General features: G+C 44.7%; 1 protein-coding gene across 4 annotated transcripts in view; it reads right to left on the bottom strand.

The window, feature by feature from the left end:
* Positions 1–18618, bottom strand: part of mTor (serine/threonine-protein kinase Tor) — an 82623-nt gene that overhangs the window by 12509 nt on the left and 51496 nt on the right. For all 4 annotated transcript variants that reach the window (XM_077652986.1, XM_077652983.1, XM_077652984.1 and 1 more), the window contains 19 exons: positions 17117–17279; positions 14600–14733; positions 14192–14270; positions 13815–13954; positions 12705–12805; positions 12284–12399; positions 11035–11112; positions 10755–10862; positions 9927–10052; positions 9228–9359; positions 8995–9125; positions 8407–8524; positions 6344–6520; positions 5742–5839; positions 4107–4302; positions 3130–3252; positions 2612–2794; positions 811–945; positions 246–420 (listed from right to left, as the gene is read on the bottom strand). In XM_077652986.1, coding sequence (XP_077509112.1) covers positions 246–420; positions 811–945; positions 2612–2794; positions 3130–3252; positions 4107–4302; positions 5742–5839; positions 6344–6520; positions 8407–8524; positions 8995–9125; positions 9228–9359; positions 9927–10052; positions 10755–10862; positions 11035–11112; positions 12284–12399; positions 12705–12805; positions 13815–13954; positions 14192–14270; positions 14600–14733; positions 17117–17279 — 2513 coding nt within the window. The remainder of the gene's footprint in view (positions 1–245; positions 421–810; positions 946–2611; positions 2795–3129; positions 3253–4106; positions 4303–5741; positions 5840–6343; positions 6521–8406; positions 8525–8994; positions 9126–9227; positions 9360–9926; positions 10053–10754; positions 10863–11034; positions 11113–12283; positions 12400–12704; positions 12806–13814; positions 13955–14191; positions 14271–14599; positions 14734–17116; positions 17280–18618) is intronic.

Below are 18618 nucleotides of genomic sequence, written 5' to 3' on the forward strand. Positions count from 1 at the left end.
AACATTATTACCGAAACTGATGCTAATTTCTGCTGTTGCAGCCCTGTAAAGCTGACAGAATCAATAAATAAACTGGAACTCAATCAAGTCAGGCAAGCTACCCTTCGCGTGGTGACATGCATACCAGTTTAGTAAGAAAGTATGAACTGTCTCACAACGTTTGCTTGAAATACAGGACCCAACTATGACCCAGTGCAACGAGTGTGGCTTGGCCACCACTCTTGCAGCAAATGAAACCGACTTGCCTTTGATGCACAGCTTCCTGGGCCTCTGTTTGCTGGTGATGACCTGGAGTGAGCTCTCAATGCGAGCAATGCGGATGACAGGCTGGTTCGGGTTGTAGCTGCCAGGCACAGCCAGTTCAAAGTCTCGGCACATGAGCAGTTTTGGCGACACGTACTGCAGCTCCAGGGATGTGAGCTGGAAGGCAAAGGGTAGCAGCTAGTGTCTGAGAACACTGTTAGTTCTCGAGAATTGGGTGAAAGGAGAAACACGAACAGAGTCTCTTCAAAAGCATTCAGATATTTCTTTCTCTCAGGCGATCAAAACTAATTTGGTGTCACTGCTGCTGTGTTCATTACTGCAGCTCAGTATCGATGTTTATCAGGTGGAAGACGTGTGGTTCGAAAGTTCCAAGCACAACCCATGCCACTTGAAGAATTACCGAGACAAAGATGTAGGCAGCATTACTGTGTACGAAATTTGTGCCTCTTTGACATCTACTACTATACAACTAAAATATCTGAGTGTGCCACGGGAGTTCACAAGAGCACATGTGCATCTCTGGTGTTCAGTGTCTTACAAACCCACCTGAGGCAGCTGCTTGGAGATGCGCCGGAATACGTGGTAGTAGAGGTCCCAAGCCTGAGTCAGGTCTTTAACGTTCAATGAGCGCTGGTACTTCTTGCACCACTCCAGTGCTTCTGCCAAGTCTCTGCCATAAGCCTGCGCCAACAAGAAATGGATGCTTGTTAAGAACCCCATAGCAGCCCCAATAGGGAAACACAGTGGAGGCTGCACCAAAACAGGCACCTTATATCGACACTGCTTTCACTGCGAGCAAGCGTGCAAAAAGCAGGTACAATCTGCAACTGCATCAATTTGATGCTTTTCCCTTTTTACGAGTAACAAACACTACTGCAGCTTCCAATCAAAAGGAATGTTCAAGAAAAAAAATAAAGAATGGCTTGCAGGCATTCTTCCTTTCATGTTGTTAAAGACTGTGAACAGTAAGCAGCACACAATTAATACAGTATACACTCAAACTTCATTACAGTGAACAAGTAAAAAATTGTAAAGCGGTCTCATTTAGACGCAGTTTGTAATATGAAATTTCATCAATAACGTATGCAAGAGAAATGAAATTTAGTCAGTGAACAAATGGAAACTCGGCCAATTATAACTAGAGAAATAGGAAGGCCTTTTCCAAAGTTTTAGCACTGTTTTGAAGGCGCCTGTGGGGATTCCAGAGGCCACAAAAAAACGAGGACCTGTTAGGCTGGCTTTTCCGCAATGTACCACCAGCAGACAACGGCGGCAGGCCAAGTGCTAACTAGGGTGGCTGCTCCCGAATCACAGCCGTGTCACGCGGAAATTATGTTGGAGTGAAAGCTGTCGCTGTTTTCACCGCCTCCGTGACAGCAGACTTTAGCACAAGATATTTGCTGCGAGGCTACAACCATTCAAGCCACTGCTTCCGGGGCGCTGTTGACAGATGCGAGGCTTACGCACGTGCCAAAAGCCTGGCTACCAGCTCTACATACCACTGTTTTTATCCGTGGTGCTGTGGCGAGTGGGAGGTAAGTACAATAGTGCGAGATAAAAGGGTGAACCTTGGTGCGAATGCCTGCTGCATCACCACCAGTCTTTTGCGTAGTGTGGTGATGCCTGCTGCCTGCCGAGGGGCACCACTCACGCTGGGGATTTATATAATTTATTTTCCGTTGAATGCGTATAAAATAAAAACTGCATGTATTTGTAAAAAATATCTTAGTCATATACAATTCAAGAATGAAGTGGCAGATGCCCCTCAAAGGAGGCCCTCCAGCCAAAGGCGTCTAGCAATTTTCACGATGCTGTGGTTAATCCCCATCATCTGCCACTCCCTGCAATTTCACGCTAACAGGCCTAAGAGGATCAACCACGATGTCATGAGATTCAGTAGACACCACTGGATGGAGAGCTTCCTTCGAGGGGCAATTGCAGCTTCATTCTTGAGTTCGTTGCATCAAGGTTCGACAGCACCATGCACCCAAGAGACACTGAAAGGTTAGTGCCTTTCTCAAAATAGCAAAGTTGATTACACTGACATGTGATGGTCCTGCCACACTTCAACACAGGCATATAAAATAATTTTGAATATACAGGCCAAGCAGCCATCACTATGTTTTACTTTTAACTCTGTGCGAGGAAGCTGTGTTAACACTTAATAAAGAACTCTTTATGTTAATGCGCCCTGCACATTAACCGGGACTGTTTTGCGTGCTATAGGATGTAGTGGTGATGGCCGCCACACAACAGAAACCACAGTGACATTCTAACTGCCACCACCACAGGTAGCGATTAAGTCAGTTCAGATTTGTTGGGTCCATGAGCTGGGAAGTAGGCACACCTGATGGAAAGATGTCTCCCGAAGCGTCTGGGGCCCACGCTCCATCATGGCATGCAGGGGCTCCAGGGTGGCAAACATCCCCTTGACATTGCGTTCGCCAAAATAGAGCCGCGAGGCCTCCTCGAGGCCCTCGTGCCACAGCTCATGCCACAGAATGGCCACCCGTATCAGCTCCTCACTCACCTGCAGGGAAATGCAAGGTGAGCATGGTATCAGTATCAGTCTTGCTGTAAGAAGACATGATGCAGTAAAACAGCCCATAAAGAAACAGTCAGAGAGGCTGCCATGTCCAACAATGTCTTATTTTCTCTGCTAGTGCCAGTCTTTATTTGAGCAGCTGCACCTTTTTGTCAGCACAGGTGAACTAAACACAAGTGCCGAAATACCTAACATTAAGGAATGCCTGGATTTGTGCGCATGTATTCTCTCTGATGCACTTCCACAATTTTCAGTTAGAGGGGGAGGGGGGACACTAGGAGATGGCAAGCCCTATCAGCAGAGAGCCTAAGACCACTTACTGTGATGGCTTGGTTGACTAGCCGAGCACTGTGTTCCCGCATCACACCCAGAGCACGCAGTGCTGCCCGACTTCGAGCTGGAAGGGCTGACTTTGATGCCACAGTTAAAGGGTAGATGAGTGCCTGGAGAAGCCAAAAGCCAGACACAGTGAATAAAAATGCAAAAAAATGTTTCGTTTATCAGTACTGAGCGTAAAAGCCTGCCAACAACTTTGAATGATCTGGGTGTTGCATCTGCGGAAATGACACCTTTTTGGAATAAAAGCAATCATGGTTTAATGGTTTATGGGGGTTTAACGTCCCAAAGTGACTCCAGCTATGAGAGACTCCGTAGTGAAGGTCTCTGGAAATTTCGACCACCTGGGTTTCTTTAATGTGCACTGACATCGCACAGTACACGGGCCTCTAGAATTTCGCCTCCATCGAAATTCGACCGTCGCGGCCAGGATCGAACCCGCAACTTTTGGGTCAGCAGCCGAGCACCATAACCGCTGAGCCACCACGGAGTCTTAAAAAAGCAATCACTTTGATAACAAAACCATAACTGAAGCCACTATTCCTGGAGTAGCAAAACAACATGACAACACACAGTTAAAATAAAATAGTTGTTATTGCCTTCATTCACACAGGTCAATAGCTATGACCATCGAAACAAGATACTATGACATTCACTCACAGATGGCTTCATCATGGGACCCAGTATTCCAGACCACACAGCATACAAAAAAAAAAAAAAAGACGCAACCCACCAGTGGCCCACGATGCAGCTAACGTGTTAGCATCCTTGAAGTCCTTTATACCGCAAGCACTAGGCTGGCTATGACGCAGAGGCTCAATCCCTGTGGAACTATCAAAATGCTGTATGCTTAACTAGCCGTGACTAACTAAGCCGTGACTAACGATAAGTGTGTGACTATAAGCAAGCACAGGAATACGAACCAAGTGCAAGCGAGGAGGGGGGGAACTAGGGGGCCTACCTGTGGATGTTTGCGTCCCACCTCCCCCAGCAGCTCATGCACAAGACCTGCCACCAGGGGCCGAGGGGTGTCTAGCCGTGCAATCAGCTGTGGGATGACCTGCAGCCAGGTCTCCATGGGTGCCTTGTTCACTCGCTCAGCCAGGGCCTCGTTCACCTCAGGCCAGTGGCCATAGTCAAACCACAGTGTAAGCAGCCTGAACGAAACAAGCACATCACACAGGATTTACGCAAAGGTTGACTTTTGCGCAAAGCTAGCAGCTGGCAGCACCCTGTGGAAAACCAAAACAACGTGCCTCATATACCTGAAAGACTGTGCACTATGCTTGAAAGCCTATGCACAAGACTGAGCACACACTATACAGCACTTACCATATGGCTGCGCCTGTGTGGATGCTAATGAGCAATTACTCTTTCATTACCGAGAAAGCAGTGCAGTGGCACCACAGTTTTCTCTCAGTTGAACTGAATGCGGCATAGGCATAGTAAGAAGCATAAGCATAGTAAGAAAAAAAAAAAAGGGCCCGTGAGAAGTGTGCACCGCAATATCGGTAGATTGCTGGTTCAAAATAGAACAGCATGTAAACCTCAAGGAGAAAAAGGTCAGCACACAAAAGGTTGAGTTAGATGTATTCACCTGGTTACAATACATTCCCGGATAATATAATTTCCCAGAAGGTATGCTATAATTTTGTCAAATTATGGTAATTTGATAAATTTAGCTAATACATGATCGTGCCGAAACTGGGTGCACGCGACATAAGCAAAAACGCAATGGCAGTCAGCTGCCAGAGAGGCTGGCTTCTCCGCACTGCAAAAATGAACTGCAGCAAAAAAAAAAAAAGACTACTGTCAAGCTGTCAAGCATTCAAAAAACATCCGCGCACTGCGTGCTGCCTGTGTGTTTGGGAATGCCAAAGTGCTGTGAATGTTGTTTAGAGACTACATCATAACCTCAATGTCCTGCATCATTCAGACACAGCAGTAAAAAGCCATAATATGTACAATGTCTATGTGCAGCCTGTAGGCATCACTTCATTTAAGCACCAACAGAGACTTTATGAGAAATCTTCCCTCAGAAGTGCAACCTGTAGGTATTAAATGTTGTCCTAAGTTTATAGAGGCTTTATTAGTGATCCTTTTTAGCATTTTCTTGAGCCTTTCGAACTGCGAGTACTACACATCACATGTGTGCACTAAAGATTTCTTGCTAAGGCAGAAGAAGGCAGCAAACTAGATAAAGCAGTAGCTGAAACCTGAGAATTACAAATTGAGAGAGTACAAGTAAAAAGAAAGCAGAGCACTTTGCAAGCTTACGGTGTTCATAAATAGTGCTTACACCATCATGCTTTTGTACACAAATAAATTTGTGACTTGCCAACCAAGCAGCAGCTGCAACCTCCTGTGCTGTTCAAATGCCAGTTACTAGAGGGAATATGATTTTAAAATGGCAACCCTCAAAGAGATCTCCGAACATATAATAGAAAATGGCCACTGCTGGCACGGATCAATTGGACAGGCCTTTCTCCTGCAGTGAACATAACATGGCTGCTGCTGGTTATGGCAATACACCACAAGCACGCACATGTTCTATGCATTTGGGACCAAAACAAACACACTTGCTTGGATAGCCCACCTTAGCGTGTCTTGTAGGGTGCTTCCATGAGAAAGGGCTATTGAGCGGAAGAAACCCTTCACAGCAGGCACTGTGTAATCCTTAACGTGCTGTGATGTCTGTAAGAACAACATGCAAAACCAAATCACCTTGAGTTCAAACCATAATCACCATCATGCTATACATAATGTACATAATGCATAGACCGCTGCTGTCGCTACTCAGAGCAATAGCTTTATGCCTCATACTCAAGGCACTTGGCAATATGCCACGAGTTAAAATACAGTACTAGTTGCTTACAATCCAAGAGATCAAAACCGCTTATTGCTGAAAATAGGTGCTCACCATCATAACAGCACTCAGGCAAATAAAAGCAGAAAGCATCACAGTCAACATGTGCAGCCATAAAAACGTGGCTTCCAGTTTATTCACAGGCGAAAATCACACTGCCTCACACAAACTAAGCTACATTAAAGACAGAAAAAATTCTAAAACCCTCAGAAAAGCTACTATTTTTAGACACACAAAGACAGCAATCATGGCATAAAAGAGAAAGTTGTTCTTGAGTCCACTATGTTTCGTCATGCTCAACAGTGAAAGCTGAAAGTGTTATGGCGACTCACCAATCCAGTTCGTGCGGAGTCACAGTTCGTGGTTTCACCAGCTCCACCCTGATGCAGATGAGGTTGTTGTGGCTGCTGCTGCTGTGAGGGCTGTGCACTGGCACTGTTGCCTTGCTGAGTTTGGTGTTTGAAGAACAGGACAGCCTCAAAGTTCATGTAGGCCCATGCATGCCAAGCCTACAGAAATGAAGTAAGTTTATGCGCTGAAGGAAGCGTTGGAAGGCTGCATGTTATAATAGCTTGCCCGGTTTTAAGTAACATGACATCAAAAATATCTGTGATTCAACAGAGAACTTTCTCTTCTCTTTGCACATCCACATATTTGAGATGCTTGAAAGCTCCGAAGAATCCTCCAATTACGTAGAATGGGTTCTCATTAATTCGAAATCACACCAGGTGGCCCGAGGCTTTGATCCTGTCAACATCAAGTGGATTAGAAAGGATTCTCTTGATTCGAACAAAATTTGGTCTCCTCCGAGCTCGAACTATGCAGAGTCAAAGCTAGTTTATTTTTCTGCCATACCTTTGCAAATGAATTTCCTCTTGCAGCTGATAATGTGCTTATACAAGCACTGGAGAATAAAGCTTTGAACAAAACATATCAATAAGCGCCTGTTTGTGGACTGAACTCACTAGGTACTTAACGGAGAGCACACCACGCTGTTAGATCAAAAGAAAACCGAGCTGTGGGAGCGGTTTAAAAATGTATTTGGGAAGGGAAGAATGAAATGGAAGCCTGCTTCCACCAAATACATATACAGACTTGTTCACTTACAAAGCCTTCCTGCAGAACATGTCCTAATATAAGCACATATACTCTGTTTCATACAAAGCATTCAATGCTACCACAGCTAGCATGACTGTTCAAGTGCGCTACATCCGTGCCTGAGAAATATATAGTCATACATCCGAAGTACATACGAGCATGTTTCACTGTAACAAAGCTCAAGTACCGTGACTGAGAGAATCACTTCTTTTACCTCTTACCATGTTTTCGTTCTGCAAATCACAGACCTCAAGGACTAAGAATGACGCGAGGCAGAGTGATACATGGCTGGCACATCTATTCATTCACACTTTATCTGCGCCCAAAAAGTAGTTCACCGTCAATGAAAATTAAAATCACAGGGTTCAATAAGCGGACGCCTGACTGCTTTGTCCAAGATTTGCAATGATGAACATGTAGTTTTATACCGCTCCATTTTCATCAAAATCATCATCAAGCCTCTGAGAAGTACGAATGATATGCAGTGCAGTGCTTTCCTTTTGCGAGCGCACTTTTATTTTTTAGCATTTTGCAAAAAAAAAAAAAAAATTCTAAGCATGCCTTGATCCGTACATTGTAGTTTAAAGGCGTCAAAAACCACACACACACACACACGAGAGAAGAAAATGAGACAGAGCGCCACTCCGAAAGTGGGGCTCTGTCCTATGTGTGCGTGTGCGCGAGTGCTTGGTTTTTGACGCCTTTAAACTACAATGACCAATAACCAACTAGCCCAGCAAGAAGTTCTCTTGATCTCTAGCATGCCTGTAGAAACGAAATGAATAATGAACCAGCCTTCTGCTGCATTTTGCTAGCTCTACAGGCTCTTAACAAGACTCAGGGAACAAACAAGTAAGAAAACGATGTTCTTCGTAGACCATGCAAAAATTTTCAAAACATTATTTCTCATATGCTCAAGAAACTTCATGTAAAACCTCAAGAAATACAAAAAATTTTGCTGAAAGCCCCCCCTTAAGCTGAGGTCACAAAGCTACACAAGAAACAAGAACCAATGAACTAGGAACCAGCAAGCTCAGCAGCTTGTGATGCATAGGGTTGTGGGCTTGATTCTCAGCCACTGTCACTGCACTTCAATGGAGGCAAAATGAAAAAAAAAAAGGCCCCAATGTAGCACTAAGATTTTAGTGCATGTCGATAACAAGCCCAAGGTGGGCCAAATTATTCCTGAGCCCTCTATTACATTGCATCACGTACTCAGGTGCAGCATTGACACATAAACACGTCGACTGAACTTTCTAATGAAAGGGCCAGGGGGAGCAGCTGATCTCAGACTGACCTTGTACCAATCACTGTCGTGCTCTGTGGCCAGCTGGTAGTAGCGCAGAATCATGGGGATGGAGCTCTCATTGATGCCTTGCATGCATTCCTCCCACTGGCCAAGCTTGAGGTAGCACCTGCATGGAGGAGAAAACATTTAACAAGAAGTTATCAAGAAGTTAACAATGTTTACATGCAGCAGTGTGGTTGCATTAAGTGGAATCCAACCTACATTACTTGAACACACTGCGAAATGTGATCACGGGCAATTATAACCAAGCCTGCTGTGTAGTGTAGTTGATGCAGCTGCTTCTCTTTTTGATAGCAATGATGTAGCTGATGTACCACATTTTGAGTGGCCTTAATAAAAGCATTTTTACGTTCACACTACAGGTCCAAGACGAAGCTTGCTTTTTGGTACTGAATGAGTTACACTGCAAAGGTTAACAGGAGAGGCATGACTTGCTTTGTAATAGTGTTAAACTGTTCTGCAGCACTGAATCATGCAGGCCTTTTGAATCTCTGCACAATAGTGGGGCTCGCAACAAAAACAAGATCTGACCTGCAGTAGGCAATGATGACAAGATGAAAAGGCAGGAGGTGTTACCTGGCGAGCAGCTTCTGATGCTCGCTCCGCTGGGCATTCTCATTGGGAATGGGCAAACACAGGTGGTTCAGTGTACTGTTAGCTGGAAGCTCTGTTTGAACAAAATGGTGCAGCTGCCTCAAGGCATTCTCCTACATGGGGAATAAATTAAAGACAGCATAAACAAAATGTGCGCTCATGAGAAGCATACACTCCATGATGCACTCTGCGGAGTCTAAGCAATGCAACCTTACCTTTTGGTTGCTCTGCCACATGTGTTTGATGTAGCCAAACGTTACAGCGGGGTAGGCTGTGGGCAGAGGTTGGTTTGGCACTAGTGAAGGGTCGCTACCCAGGAGTGTTACTAGTGTTCTGTGAGACTGGGCCTGCAAAGATCGCACTGTCTTCAGTGGGGCTGCGAGTAATGTCACATAAAATGTACACAGCACAAGCCATACTACACAGTGCCAGTGTTCTCGAGACTATACGAACTTATTCTGACTGCTCCCAGTTGCTTCTATCATGATGAGATAGATGGTGGTAGTGGAAAGAGTACAAATATTTAACTAGGCATTGTAGCTGCAGCATAGAAACTTGCAGAAAAGGGAGAAAAAAAGGAACATTCTCACAATTTTCGCTCTCCAAAGATGTGAAAAAGTGCAGCAATTAGTTGTATTATACCCCTTTCTCTGCTCCCACGAGTGCACTCATTCCCAGGTCTGTGTGAACCATATGACCACAGTTGGCGCACATTCCTGAGTGTGCAGACATCCAGCCTGCATGTCCCCAGTGACTCACGCTCACCTGTCCAATATTGCCACTGGGCAACAGGTTAATATGAGTGCTTTTACTCATGACATACCACGATGGTGCTTGCCTGCCCCAAAGAGAGTTCATACAGCTACTGCAGCAGATTTAGGCCATCAGTGATTCCCTGGTGAACAATTTCTCACCAGCCGCTCATTGCGCCTGCACAGGCTGCTGAACTTGAGCCAGCTGCGCATGTCATCCTTGGGCTTCACCACCAAGGAGTGGAGCTGAAGTATCCTCTGCCAGTCCTCCACAATCCTCTGGCAACCCTGCGAGGTAAAGTGAAGGCAGAACCCACCCACAGGTACTGCACAATGTGCCACTGCAGTGTCGTCTACAAGTCACTTAAGATGTGAAAATTAGAAATGCACATCACTTGAGTGTGCATTTATTTGTAAAAGCGACTGAAAACTCCACCCATCCACCCACCCATTCTCACTCACCCACCCACTCACTGGTGTGTTTCTTGGGTTAGACTCTTGGCTATCTGATGTTTCTTGCTGCAAAAATTCAATTGAGACCTGTTTATGGTTTATGAGGGTTCAACGTCCCAAAGCGACTCAGGCTATGAGGGACGCCGTAGTGAAGGGCTCCGGAAATTTCGACCACCTGGGGTTCTTTTATGTGCACTGACATCGCACAGCACACGGGCCTTCGGAATTTCGCCTCCATCGAAATTCGACCGGCGCGGCCGGGATCGAACCCGCGTTTTTTGGGCCGGCAGCCGAGCGCCATAACCACTCAGCCACTGCAGTGGCTTATTGAGACGTGTGTCACGTTTAGAAAACAAAACCAAATGGCCTCGCATTGTTCATCTCATTGGAGAATTCATCTCAACTGAGTTCCTCTTAACGCGAGTCTAGTGTACCTGCAATCAAGCTTTCCAAACAAAATAAATGCATAGCGGAGAGGCAGACCAGAAGGGCAGAATCTGCACAGTGAGCACTTGGAGACCACTAGTAAGCCCTCACCTGCAGCCTGTCCCACCACTTTTGCTTGATGGCTTCCCTCCGCTCAGGTACAAGCTTATATTGGATGACTTCCTCCAATTCTGCCAACATCTGCACTTGCACCATCGCCTGTTTCGAAAGGAATCGACATGCAAAGGTTAACCTTGAAGTAGCAGTAAGTATGGATATCATTACAGTGTTACAAAAAAAATAGTTTGCAGGGGTTTAACCACAACGTCAATGCATTTATATACGAAAAAAAAAGAAGAAAAATATCAGTATCTCTGCCAGTTATACCCACCCCATAGGCTCGGCTATAGCTTTCTCCAACCATGGCAGTAAGGTCTGTGTCAATCAGGTCTCTTGCTTTGTCAATAAACTGAAACAGACGATAAAAGAAGAAGGGAGACATTAATTATGGAGACACTGTTGAGAAGAAACACAGGCGTAGTTTGGGTTACCACAGCCCAGTTGGAGCCATAGGTTCTAACTGAAACAACTGGGAATTTCAACTGGGAAGATTTTCACCAGGGTTAGGTTCAAGCTGCAGTGGTCCTGAAGCATCATCAAAACTGATGTGCTATGACAAATTGGAGGGCACAGTGTAAAGTATAGAAGTAGTACAAGTGGATGCATGCCTCTATACACTAAGGCTGTAGGTACGTAGGTTGCAATCAGTTCTGTGTTTATCACGGCAGTTTTGCTAAAATTTACCAACGCAAAATCTTTCATTCGGACAAAATAAGAATGTACTTATGCCACAGATGCCACTATGAGCCTATAGCCTTGCCAATTACAGCAAAAAGCCTGGCTACATCTACATACCAAGGATTTAAAAAGCTACTTGGAATGGCCCAACACACACGCATATACTTAGAGAAAGTGCTGTGTTCACTTCACTGCCTAAATCCAATGCCACCATCATTTTGGCCCAAGCAATTTAGAAGGAACATGCGGAAGACTATGTAAAATGCTGCCTGGGGATACAAAAATCATCACTGGTTTCACCACAATTCTGGCCATCCTACCAATCCAACAGCATTGCCACAAACGTCAGCTGTCACTTTGCTAGACCAATACGTGTCAGATATGTCTGCCAGCACAGCACTGCATGTCACTTGAACGTGCATACATACAGCATTGCGTTCCCAAATACATGTAATGGTTAGCTTTTTCATGTGGCAATGTGTTTTGAGAAGATGAACTTTTTTTTTTTGCCTAATGCAGAATAAAAAGCACAACATATATGAAGAACCCATTAAGATCAAACTTTTTTTTTAAATACTAAAGGAAAAGACAAGTGCAATACAGGATGTCACAAGTCACAAGCAGTAGTGGAACAAAAGTAGATGCGCATTACAGCTGAGAACATCGGGGTTCAATTTTCAGCCGTGACAGTTGCGTTAGAAACCTAAACTGCAATAGCCTAAGTGTACCCTGCCCAATGAAAGGCTAAAATGTGCACACAAGCCTGAAGCGTGCTTGCCCAGTGACTCCAAATAGGCATGCAGCAGCACGCTTCTCAGGACTGCTGTTCCCACCCCTCTTACCTGCTGAGCCAACTGGAAGTTCTCCTTGTGAACAGCAAGCACTGCTTGGTGAAAGGCACTGTCGGTGGTGTCGCGAGGGATCACCTGCACATACTCCTCCATGGTGTCCCACTTTTCTGCAAAGAGCAAACGGAAAGACTCAATGTCGCACAATACAATAGCACCAAAAGCATCAAGCTCTTAGTTTAAGCCATTTTCTTTGTTCTAATTTTTCCCTTGAGGTGTGGTTCGAGAAATAGGTAATGAGCCATGCAGTGACTGTTGTGATCAAAACCAATGGAACAGTGGGAAATCTGAAGATTAAGCAAAAACAAGTACTAAAATGAAAGCCAGCGTACATAACTCTCACAGCATTGAAGTACATTTAGGTACACAAACACACAGAAACACGCAAAAAAAGAGGGCTGCCTTCTTGTCTCACCAAGGCCCCATGCAGCTGCTGACGCCATACGAGCCATCTTCTGTTGGTTGACATACGCACTGCCACTCCAGTTTTCACTCGCCAGCTGGTACAGCTGCTCCCTGCACCGTGAGTTAAACAACAAGCCATCATCATCAGCACGGCTGTGCATGTTCAAGAACAAAGGCCCCTCCCACCAATCTCCAAGTAACTCTGTCCTGCACCAGCTGCGGCCCACTACGCAACCTTCCTAATCTTACTCTCCCACCTAACTCTATTTACCTTCCCTAAATGAATTTGCCTTTTAATTTTTTATCCTTTCATGGATTTCAGCAGCACCCGAAGGCATTATTGCACGGGGGGACGTGCAAAAAAATCAAGCATTACAAGTGCCATAGTCAGACGATGGGACTCTTCGAACACCACATGAAACAGCCATACACACAACAAAAACATGCACACACTCGCATACATTGAATTATGCAATCTTAGGATAAAATCAGTTTATGAATAAGTGCATGAAACGCTTCCACAAATGTGCAGTCAACCATGTTATTAAGGCAGTTTGTTCCACATAGGTGACATGTGAAAAGAAGGAGTACTGGTAAGCTTTAGTTCAACATCTGATTTCTTGTCCCTTAGAAGTGATCGCAATATGCAGACATACAATGTGGCAGGAGAACATACAGATCTTTATCAATGCCAGTTTTGTCGAAATAGATGCAGTAGAACATTTCCAATTTACTACCCTAAGAAACCACTGTTTATCTGCTCCCCAGATTACATATCCTGCCCATGTTCATTTCTTCTTTTTAATTTCAGCTAGAATATCATTAACTTGTGTCTGTTCCCTGAACAAGTCCTGCTCTTCTCCCAGACATTTTTCTTTCCATAGTTTGCTAGGCAGCCCTCAATTTAATCTCAAGCTCTTTCACTACACTTCACGCATCTACCCCACAGGAGTAATGGCAAGATACAACTACAATATACTTTCCTCATAAGAGATATTGATAAACTGCTATTCACGACACGAGGGTACCTGCCAAATGTGATCAAATCCGCCTTTTCTTTCCAAAACATGTGCACTACAAATCAAAAGTGTAATGTGCAACTTGGACAAATGCCACGTACCATTCTCCGAGCACTTCAAGACACCTCATCTGGCCCAGGATAAGCTCCACATCGTCTGGCTTCTGCTCACGCGCCCTTCCGTAGACCGTCAGTGCATTCTCCCAGTCATGAAGCTTTTCATACCAGCGCTCTTTCACTTTCTGCAGATATCGGCACAAATCTCAGTCAAGGTGGGCAGCTGCCACTCAAGCTCTAAGAAGATAATCAACACCGTGCAACTGCATTACACTAATAGTCATTTATGTAAAAATTTTTCATTAATGCTTTAACATTCCCAATGAAGCTGCAGTGTAATGACCAAGCACAGATGGTACAAGTCATACAAATTGGTAATGCCTGCAATGAAAAAAAAATGCCTACAATAGAGACCAACTGACCAGGTCTGTTGCATGACACTTGGTTGCATACTCCAAGACACCTGCAGCTGCTTCAGGCTGCTGCAACTTGTTGTTGATGCTGCCCAATGAGATAAAAGGAAAACATACATATAGTGCACAAGAACAACAGCTGGAACAACATTTTTCTAGCACCCCTATAAAGACACCCTCCACAGATTTTGAGGAACCTTGCAAAAGCATATCTGATACAAATGGGAAAGACATTTCAACAATTTAATGAAGAAACTTGCCAAATTCACACGCTGCCTTTGTCATGGTCAACACCACTCAAGGTTACCTCTCCTGTCAGAGTTAACTAAAAGTGCTGGACAACGGAATATCTTACGTTACCATACCAGTTAGATTCCCAAGTCATTAGTGCATTGCATGTGAAGTTTTTCCACATACCTAATCAGTGCTTCCAATACTTCGGTAGTAACACCCTTGTGAAATTCATCTTCCTTGTAGTGCAGTGCCTTCGCATATGCCCTGCACTTCATTGCACGCTCACCAAGTAACCTCTGATCAAGAGGAAGGGGGCCCTGGTTCAAAAGAAAGGATAAATAAATATCAGGCGGCCCAGGTTCAAAAGAAAGGATAAATAAATATCAGGTAACAAAAACCATCACAGCAAATTTAGAGGTAGCCTGGCTCAAAAATAGATGCGGCGGCATCAGTTAACATACAGTCACTGAAGAGGGCTTAGTCAGGCTGGTTGGTGCATGTTGATGGAAACGACTGAACATCGCTAACAGACTGGCCAGAAGTGAAGAACGCAGACAAATGCGCATGTCTAGATTGCTAGTAAGCAATTGCTAGTCAGCTCATGTGTCTGTGTTCTTCTCTTCCGTCCTGTCTGCTAGCACTATTCAGTCATTTCCCTCAACAGTCACTGACCTTTCGACAAAAAGCAGACTTGAAGGTACAAACACAAAGAACCTAAGGCTTATATACAGGAGCCACTCAAAATAGCCCTTTGAATACCATCACATTAAGCTAAAGCAGGGCAACTAATAATGCACTACATTTAGAAGGTATACACCATTTTTTATTCAGTCAGCAATACATGCTAGCTACCAATACAGTAGAGAGCCAAAAGAACAGACACATGTCATACTACCAGCACCAGCAGGATGTCCTGTCCTCCTATTAGCATTTCTGGTTATAAAACAGAAATTGTAAATGCATAGGAGTAGTGTGTATTCGTTATGTGCCAATGCTTTAATAACGGGACCTGTCTCCATTACACTGTTAAGTTGATGGCTGTGCAACACACATTACCAATGTTTGTCTTTAGTTCTTATTAGTCTCCATCTTCTTGCCTTCTTGCATGAGTGTTCAAAATAGTGAGCACAACCAAGGGGTCCAGCAAACTTGGTTCCATTCATAAAGCTTTTCTGGTACAGTAGAAAATCGCTATAGTAAACTTGGATAAAGTACTAACTCATATACAGTAAAGGGAGACTGCAGTCCCATTTTGCATTGCAGAGACGACTGTACATTCTTTTTTTTCATTTATAGTAGAGACATCTGAATAATCAGTTACAGTAAACAGCATTTGGCCATGGCAATGTACCTCCCATGGCATGATGACATCACCGCACGGGCGCAGTCATAGACATTTAAGAGCAACAAGTGCATGACGGCGTAATTGTGAGGCCAACATTCGGAGGCATACCGAGGACAATAAAACAGTGCTCTTTGAGATGGCTTAACCACCAGACTTGTGAGCTGAGAGCAGAAGCCAACTTTTCGAGGGCCATGAAGTCATGAGACAAAGCGCGCACAGAAAAAAAAAAATTGGAAGGGACACACAAGCTTCGCCTTAATGGCATGACGCGACAGCATTAATGAGTTAACGCCCATACATGCAGGATTGGTCATTCTCTACTTGATGCTCCTAGACCGCGGGAGTCCTCATACCATTCCTGGTGCAGCGGTTAAGCGATGCGCCACTGCCCTGCAATGGCAGGCGCTGCCACCAGTGGGGCTTATGCGACCAAGGTTGCTCTTGCCTCTTGCCGAGCATCTTCTCTCGACCAATCATTAATTTAACTGCCACCTGCTACGGTGCGCAGTTTGCTCACAATCTGGTGGGCAGGTTGTAATGACGCCACAAAGTTACGCGACCTACGTGGCCCACCTGCTTCCTAGGTTGCCCCTCTAAGAATTTTTCATGAAATTTTTGCTCGTGGTCAATGACGCCAGCAACGGCGACGACACTAACGCTAATGGCGCCGACGGCAATGCCAGATTTTCTGCGACACGAGCTCCTTAATGCTCTCGCGTTAAAAGAAGGTAAGATGGCTAGCAGCGTAGAAATAAGGCGGTGCTGCTGAGAAGCGAAATCCAGCAAAAGTGCAGTGATGAGCAGGGAAGGGAAGAAAAGGGAAAATGCTCGCTGCACTAGACAGCGAGAAGCATAAAGGCAGCAGTGGCAAGTAACGGGGGTGCAGCGGCACTGCATGGGGGGGTTGTGCCACACTCGATTGTGTAGCGTGCGTTTCTTAGCTATCGCCTCTTAAATGACACTGAGGCCACTGAAGACAGCACCGTGTTCACTCAAAGCTTTGGTTTTCATATTGGGTCAAGCATGTTATATTTGCAACTGTGTAGTATACGTGTAAATGCGGTACTTCCATGAGACTTAGATGAAATCGCAATGCCAACATGAAATGTGAAAACTGAAAGTAAATAATTGTCATATAAATAGAAGATAAGAGCAGAATAAACGGTATCCCTGAACATTTATTTTATGAACCAACAATAAGCCAATTAATTATCAGACAGCATCCTCAGAGCCATGGCGTCACCAACAACTGATGGAGTAAGGATTATTGCTGGTCCCAGTAACTTTACTACAAAAGGGTTCTGCTGTACCACTAGGCCTCAAGATTCATGTGCGAGATGCCACTGGTTCCCCACCTTCTCGCAGTGCTCCATAAACTCGGCCAGGTTGAGCAGAGTTTGGGTGATCTCGGGGATATCCTGGTCCATCAGAGCCTTCTGGAAGTTCTCTATGATCTCCTTCTGGTCATTATCACCCAGACAGACCCAACAAGACAGGAATGCAGCATTGAACAGGTCCCTACAAAAAGACAGTAAAAGGAAACCCAAAAAGACAGACATAAAATTCAAAATGAAAGAAATCTTTCCTGTTCACAGCAAAATAAAAAGCATGCGAGTTAGTAATAAAGAAAATAATAAAAGTAGTAGTAGAACCCCGCTGTTATATTCCCGGCTGCTACGTTTTTGTGAGGCGTTTCCTGTCTACAACTAATGCAATGCAAACTTGGCTTTCCTATAAGGTACGTCGTGAATGTCAATTCGCAGTTGTGGTTTACCCTGTGCCACCATTTTGACAGTCTACATTTAGCATGCACAATGGGTACAGCATGGTAGCCAAAGCCCCACACTCCACTGGCGCTTGACTACCATCATGTTTGGTGCCTTCTGATGCACTGTGCTGATACCACAAACATTTACGGGCACTTGTTGCACTTGTTGCAGCCACTGGTGCAGCTTCATCACAACTGCGGCATGAGTGCGGATGACCAAAAGTGCAAAACGGAACTACCGCATAAACACGTACAAGGGCCACACTTCTTTTCTTTTTTTTAACTCGGGTGTGAATTTTGCAGTTGCTGCCTATACATGAATTAAAAAAAAAAAAGTATAGCCACATTTCTTCTCAATTATCTAGTCCAAAAACGGGGGGTGCGGCCCGTACACAGGTGCAGCCCTTACACAAGATTACACGGTACGCTCGGTGCAGGAGCAGCGGCATTTAAAATGGGGTCGCGCAGGCTTACTCACGAGGGTTCCGTTTCTGTCACCCTATTTTTTTCTTGACCCCTGTAGCTCAAAAAAAAGCAATTTCTAGGCTCCATTAGATCAGGACTGTGTAGGATTTCAGTGGCTGCCACGGAAACAGCACAGAGGCACATATGTGTTGCAATTCTCCCGCTTCGTGTGCTCTCCCTTTTCACTGTTGCCTCCCATGGTGGGCCGGGCAATTTTCTTTTTAGTTCTTTTTTAACTGCCCTTTCTACTTTTCATTGCCCCCCCCAAGATAGCTGCTCAGGCAGACAGGGAGCCAACACAGGGCATTTCGGATGTTCTGCTAACGACTGCGAGAGAGACAAAGGCTGGCAAACTCCAAAGACGCAGCACGCTGCATTTGCAAAATAAAAAAGAAAGCAGGGGAGAATAAAGTACAATTTTTTTACACGCTGCATTTGGCTGCTGCGCTTCAAGATATACTACATTTCCAGGCTGGTATGTCTTTTTTTTTCTGCGGCCTTGTAAAAAACATAACATGCGGTTCTGCTGTATTAGTCATTAAAGAAAGAAAACAAGAAGCGGCAAGTTGGAGACAGCCATAATTTTGTGAATTAAATGATCATGTACTAAACTATACCATTTCT

This window comes from Amblyomma americanum, chromosome 2, assembly GCF_052857255.1.
Source record: "Amblyomma americanum isolate KBUSLIRL-KWMA chromosome 2, ASM5285725v1, whole genome shotgun sequence".
In the NCBI taxonomy this organism is placed as follows: Eukaryota; Metazoa; Arthropoda; class Arachnida; order Ixodida; family Ixodidae; genus Amblyomma; species Amblyomma americanum.